This window comes from Mus caroli, chromosome 13, assembly GCF_900094665.2.
Source record: "Mus caroli chromosome 13, CAROLI_EIJ_v1.1, whole genome shotgun sequence".
Classification (NCBI taxonomy): Eukaryota; Metazoa; Chordata; class Mammalia; order Rodentia; family Muridae; genus Mus; species Mus caroli.
Window position 1 is genome coordinate 50,043,656 of NC_034582.1, and position 6,987 is coordinate 50,050,642.

General features: G+C 46.2%; 1 protein-coding gene across 2 annotated transcripts in view; it reads left to right on the forward strand.

The window, feature by feature from the left end:
- The first annotated feature begins 274 nt into the window (after nucleotides 1–274).
- Faf2 (Fas associated factor family member 2) overlaps nucleotides 275–6,987 on the forward strand; it is a 46,130-nt gene continuing 39,417 nt past the window's right edge. The window contains exon 1 of one of the 2 annotated variants that reach the window (XM_021180487.1): nucleotides 275–388. In XM_021180487.1, coding sequence (XP_021036146.1) covers nucleotides 326–388 — 63 coding nt within the window. In that variant the 5' untranslated portion in view covers nucleotides 275–325. The remainder of the gene's footprint in view (nucleotides 389–6,987) is intronic. The other variant, XM_029468388.1, reaches the window with a different exon arrangement.

Sequence of the window (6,987 nt, forward strand, 5' to 3'; positions counted from 1 at the left end):
AAAAAAAAACGGTTAAGGAGCAGCCAAATTGCGGGACTCTCCCGAGCTCCTGGAGGTACACTGACCCTCTGGGGTCTGTCATCTTTTCATCAATTTTAGATCTTTGGGAGATAGATCGGCAGGGTCCGGAATTGTTCGGCCTAGACCTGCGAACGTCGCCCTCTGGTGGCGAGATTCGGAAGGGGAGCGGGGAGGGTGCCCGCGAGCTAGCGCGCGCAGACGCAGTTGAGTCCCGGCGGCGGTTCAGGCCGGAAGTGGTTACACCTGAGATCACTTCCGGCGGGTGACGGTGCGGACGGGTCAGGAGCGTAGAGGCGGCGGCAAAATGGCGGCGCCTGAGGAGCAGGATCTAACTCAGGAGCAGACCGAGAAGCTGCTGCAGTTTCAGGTAGCAGCGAGTTCTCGGTGCAGCCCAGGCCGCCGCGGGATGGGGAGTGGGACCCTAGAGGAGCGCAAAACCATCCTCAGGTTGGGGTTGGGACCAGTTTCAGACCCGCAGGCGGCCCCCTCCCCCCCAGACGCCAACTGCCCGGATTTCCCCGGCGCCCAACCTCTGTGGGTCCTCAGTCTTCCAGCCACCTCTGCCAGCCGAGCTCGACCACAGTGGGTCAGCTGCCTTGATTTCCCGTAGCGTCGCTGGTCTGCAATCCTTGCCGGCCTGATTAACCCGCCAGACCCTCTCCGCCCATCGATTGGTGGGGATGTGCTAGAGATAACTCAGATCCCCAATCGCAGAGTTGGCGTCAGCTCGCTGGGCTGGACCGCAGACCACCACCATCCCATGTTATTCACCGACGCTTGCTGGGGGGACTCTCGGTCCCTAGGGCTCGTGTTGGGTGGTTATAGTGGGGGGAAAAGAAGCGCCCACACACAGACCTGGCACCTGCCCTAGAAATGTGGGAGGACGCCTCTGGAGGAAACAATGTAACATGAAGTATCATCGAAGGCCTCTGACTGGATTTGTTGCCATCGGCCTCCTGAACGACTGACTGTGCTTGAGGAGGGTGGCAACCTGCAGGACCCGCCCCATTAGTGGATGTTTCTGGTTTGGTTTGGTTTGGTTTGGTTTAAAAAAAAAAAAAAAGGTGGAGGGTCTGGTTGGAGGATGCCACCGGGGTGGTGGTAACCATGACATTAGCCGTATTCTTAGTTCTTAAAATGTATAACTTCGAAATGTCTATTCCCTTGCGGATGTTTTTGGAGGTAAACTGAGTTTAGGGGTGTTACACTGTATTAAGACTTTGGGGCCGGGCAGTGGTGGCGCACGCCTTTAATCCCAGTACTCGGGAGGCAGAGGCAGGGGGATTTCTGAGTTCAAGGCCAGCCTGGTCTACAGAGTGAGTTCCAGGACAGCCAGGGCTACACAGAGAAACTCTGTCTCGGAAAAAAAAAATAGAAGAAGAAGAAGAAGATGATGACGACTTTGTAAACAGTAAATGTGCCTAAACAGTTGTGACTATTAGTAATCATTTTTCCGGATAAATTGAAGTCAATAGAACTCATTTTCTAATAGGAAATGTGGTAAATATTGATATTTTTTTTTAGCACTTTTTATGCTAAGCCTTAGTGCCAGACACCATCCACTAAATATTTGTGATGTTGTGAGAACTTGACTAAAGCATGTTAGCTTTTTGAATGCACAGCCCTAAAGGGTCCATACTGTAACAGGCCCTGTCTTACAGATGGGTATGAATTGTAAGAAGTAGCATCAGTGGGTGTGGCCTGAGACTGTAATCTCAGTTTTTCTGAGTTTGAGGCCAGCCTTTTCCAAACAAAAAGGAAACGGCTTACTTAGGTTACTCAGCTATTAAATTGGTGGCGTCCATTTAAAGCATGGCCTTCCCAGGGCCTTCCCTGGGCTTCTAGTGCCTCTGCTGTACCGTCTTAAGAGTCGGGTGTTACTGCTGAGATGTTTGTGTGTGTGCCCGCGTGCATGTTTAATTGATGTGGTGGATGTGTCTAAGTGGTAAATTACTATTGTAGGCATAGCATAGAGAAATTGATGACACCAGATTAGCATTTAAGAATGAATAAACAGACAGCTTTCACTGCTTTGTAGAGCGTTTCTTTCAGGGTTTTATTGGGCAGACTACACTTTGTAGCTCTTAGTGGTAGGCCACCTGTGAAATGAGGGTAAACTGTGATACACTTAGAAGTTTGTGAGTGCAACAGTATGGGAGTTTAAAGTGCCTAAGGATCTCCTTGTTTTCCAGAAGAAGAGTGGCTAGCATGGTTAGTAACACTGAGGTCAGATTAGCTAGCTTAGTGTCGAGTTTTACCAATTTGACTATATTGAGAAAATGCATTTTCTGTTTTTATGTTCTGTAAACAAGACTAGGGTCAGCATCTCAGACTCTGTTAGACAATGTTTGACGTGTACAAATGTCAAGCATTATAACCTTAAACTTCTTTCGGAGACTATAGTTAACTTCCATTCTTTATACTGAAGAAAACAGATGTGAGAGGTCAGATAATTCACACAAATAGTGCCGTAAATATATTTACAAGTCCACATTTGTAAGCATCTTGTTCATATCCTAATGTTGAAGCCAAGATATGTAACATGACTAATGAGAGTGCCAGGAAGCTCTTTGGGGGTCTCTGTGTGTGTGTGTGTCTGTCCGTCCATCTAACCATCCATCTTTGTCTTTGCTATTGGAGTTTAGGGAAGAGACAACTTGTTGATGTTGAAGGAGGGAAGAAAGGTAGCTTAGAAGTTACTGCTTGTTACCTCTGCCTTAAGTACAGTGTTAGATCATTTATGACCAGAAACATAACCCACACCCTTTACAGAGTACAAATGGTGCCATGTCTGCTGTGCTATCTGGAGAGGAAACAGATTCCTTGATTTATTTGCTAAGGTTACTGAAGCTATTAGTGGAATTCTAGTGGGTCTAGCTCTGCCCTAAAAGGCTCAGTAGCTCTTAGCACAATGCCTTGCAACTTTGAAGGAGGAATAGGATTTCAGCAGATGGTGGGCAGGAGAGTATTCAAAGCTGAGAAAATGAGTTGCTCACATATGGTGATGGGAAAGAGTGTGGCTGTGGCTGTCGTAATAAATAGAGACTTGGGAGTGAGAAAGTAAACGAGTCAGATTCCAGAGACCTGTCAATACTGTGCCTGCTTGTGTAGGCACAGACAGGAGAGGTTTAACATGGGAGTAACAACACCAGGTTTGGGGTTTGCTACTCTAGCAGTATGGGGTATGTGCTTAGACTCTCTGTGGGTATCAGAATAAGGTGGCCCAGTTAGTCAGTCCTCAGTGTGTGTCCACATTTTATGTATCACAGTTGAGCTAGGCATGGTGGCTCACACCAGTGCCAGCACTTGAGAGGTTTAATTCAGAGGATTTCTGTAGTTCAAAGACAGTCTGGGCTATATAGTGAGTTTCAGGTTACCCTACAGGATGAGACTCTGTCTGAATAAGCCTAAATGAATCTATTAGTAAAAGTAAAATATTTCAGGGAGTCTGAGATTTGTTTCTTTATGTGACATATTTTGGGTTAGAATTCTCTAAGGCATACTTACCGTGTTTCTCAGTCCATTTGATGTTTCCAAGCTCCTTTTGTGTGTATGTGTAACTCATGATTCTGGCTTGCTTTGGAACCAGCTGAGTAGAATAATGTAGACATTATGTTTTGAGCTATTTCTACTGGAAAACAATAGGTATATAGATTTAAAAAAGAGCTGGTGTAAGTATGTGGAAGGTTACTTTAATTGGAATCAGTGTCCCTGAATTTCCAAATATGTGTAGATTTCTCCCATGCTTTGGTTCATTGCCTCTGGGCTGGTGGTTTACCACCACGGCAGGAATGGCATGGTCAGAGAGAAAGAAGCAGATGTCCTATGTCCCATAGGAGGAAATGACCTCTTTCTGCTTGCACAGAAATAAGACATTTACCCCTTTCTTTAATTAAAAATGTATTGTATTTACTTAAATTGTGAGGGTCTGGGGCACACATGGCATGACACATACATCACATTCAAATAAACTTGTGAGAGGAAGGAGGCCTGATCCTTCTGAGCAGTGAACTCAGGTCATCAGGCTCCTCAGGAAGCGCCCTCACCCACTGAGCCATCTTGTCATTCCTGTTAGTTCATGAGACAGAGTTTCTCTGGGTAGCCCATGTGGGCCAGGCTCACCTCAGCTAGCACTGTGCAATAGAGATGACTGGTGTGTACCGCCTAGTCGGAAAAAAAAAATTTATGTGGCAAGTAGAGCATGACTTGCATTCTCTTTATTTAAGGTAAAGCCTGGACCCTGAGCTGTAGAAGCAAATTTATGTCATTTTGGGGGCTGGGGTTATGAGTACATGATAATTCTCATTTGTCCATTTAAAAATATCTCAGTGGTCGGGCAATGATAGCACACACCTTTAATTCCAGCACTCTGGAGGCAGAGGCAGTTGGATTTCTGAGGCCAGCCTGGTCTACAGAGTGAGTTCCAGGACAGCCAGGGCTACATAGAGAAACCCTGTCTCGGGAAAAAAAAAATCACAGTGATCTGTTTGATTTCTGATTCTTCCACCTCATCCTAGCTAAGAAAGCTACTAGTGAGTTTTATAAGTCTTGGGTGAATTCTTACATTGAGGGGGTGTGTGTTTGTGTGTGTGGGGGTGTAATGGGAACTGTCTGATTGACAGTATCCATTTTTTAAAATTATCCTTTAAAAAAATAAAGAAAAATCCTATAGCTGGGCGCTGTGGTATATCCTACCACTGTGGTGCACCTTTAATCCCAGCACTTGGGAGCTCAAGGCCAGCCTGGTCAAGATAGCCAAGGCTACACTGAAAATGTTTCCAAAATAAAAAACAGAAACAATCTTTTTCTTTGGCAATTTCATATATTTATACAATGTGCCTTTTTGTTGTGTTTTTGTTTTTGAGACATGGTCTTAATATAGCACTGGCTGGCTACAAACTCAGAGATCCCTTGACTCTGCCTCCTGAGTGCTAGCATTAAAGATGTGTGTCACCTTGCCCAGTCTATGCATTTATCTTGATTCTATTCATCCCCAGTCTCCCCTCTCCTCAGTCAGACACCCCCCAGCAGTTCTCTTTCCACTTTCATGCCCCCCCCCCTCCCACTGCCTGCCTGCAGAAACACTGACACATGCTGGCTTGGTTTGTGCAGTCAGCTGTGAGTTCATGAGTGTAAGGACATTGTCGGGTCCAGAAGACAACCTGTAGTNCACTCTTCACCTTTTCACATCCTTTCTACTCCCTCTTCCGCAGTTTGCTGCGCCTTGTGGGAGGGAGGTGATGGACATGTCCTGTTTGAATTTGAGCACTCAACAGGTACTCTCAGTCTTNGGACAGCTCGAGTCTCTGTACTGACTGATGCCCATTGCAGAAGGACGTTTCCATGGCCAAAGCCAAAAGCAGCCCTGATCTATGGCAATAAACACAAGTGTTTAGACAGTGTGTGGACAGCATGCCATGTAGTACAGCAGTAGTAGGTTCCTGCTAGAGCTAGTGACCTGCTGAGCCTGGGCTTTGACCAGGCCTGACTCTCCTCCAGTCCAGTTACAGGCTGCTGGGTTACCTTTAAACAGGAGCCTCTTCTGCATCCGTGGGCATACCTNGCCTGGTAAGTGAGTATTGTAGCACCATGAGTAAGACCATTGATAATTCTCTTCCAGTGACCTGCAAAGCACCTTCTGGAACTATGGAAGCTAGCTAGTTAGGAGGATGTCTTTTTTTGTTTGTTTTTTGGTTTTTCCAGACAAGGTTTCTCTGTGTAGCCCTGGCTGTCTTGGAACTCACTTTGTAGACCAGACTGGCCTTGAACTCAGAAATCCACCTGCCTCTGCCTCCCAAGTGCTGGGATTAAATGCGTGCACCACCACACCCGACTAGGAGGATGTCTTCTGAGGATGTTCCAGTTCCATTTCTGTGTCCTGTAATCAAAGTGTGTTGTGTCTTCAGCGATCGGATCTTACCATTTAGTTATGGTGGACAACCAAAAGCAATGTCAGTAGCCTAAAGTGTTATTTGGGGGCGCTGTCAGGGCCTCATGACTAGTAACTTGTAACTGTGCCGGGCAGTTCTTTTGTTTTCTTCCCTTCCCTCTTTTTTTTTTAAAGGTTTATTACTTGTTTTCTATGTATGAATGTTTTATCTGCGTGTATGCCTCCTGGTACCCAAGGAAGCCAGAAGAGGGCAGCAGGTCTTCTGGACCTGGAGCTGCAGTGTAGGTGCCAGGAACCTAAGCCAGCTCCTCTGAGAGAGCAGGCAGTGCTCTTAACCACTGAGCCATCTCTCCAACACCTAAGATTTTCACTTAATAACTAATCTGTCTTCTAGGGGAAACATTGTCCACCCATAGGATTCCTGTGTTCAAACTGTTTTTTCTTACCTTTTTGGGGGGAGGGGGTTCGAGACAGGGTTTCTCTGTATAGCCCTGGCTGTCCTGGAACTCACTCTGAAGTCTAGGCTGGCCTTGAACTCAGAAATCCACCTACCTCTGCCTCCCAAGTGCTGGGATTAAAGGCATGCACCACCACTGCCCAGTGTACTTTTTTTTTTTTAATGTTTAATTATGCATATGTGTGAATGTTTGCGTGGCTATGTGACCATGAATGCAGATAACCACAGAGGATGTTGGGTCCCCTGGAACTGGAGTTCCAGGCCATTGTGAGCTGCCTGATGTGGGTGCTGAGAACTGAATTTTGGGCTCAGCAAGAGCGGTGTACTCTCTTAGCTGTAGAATTATCTCCCCCATGCCCCCTTTATACATTTGTAGCTAGCTTATAAACTAGTGAGTCTCCACAAGGGATTCTCATACGTCCTTAGCTTGTCTTTTAACCCACATCCACCTCACCCTCATCTCCCCATTTTTTTTCATTTTGTGACAGGTGTCACAAAATGGTCCTGACTGTCTTTGAACTCAAAATTCTGCCCCTGACTGCAGTGAGCTGGGATTACAGGCATGCCCACCACACTTGACTGTTGGTTTGTTTGCTTGCTTTTGGTTTTTTTTTTTTTT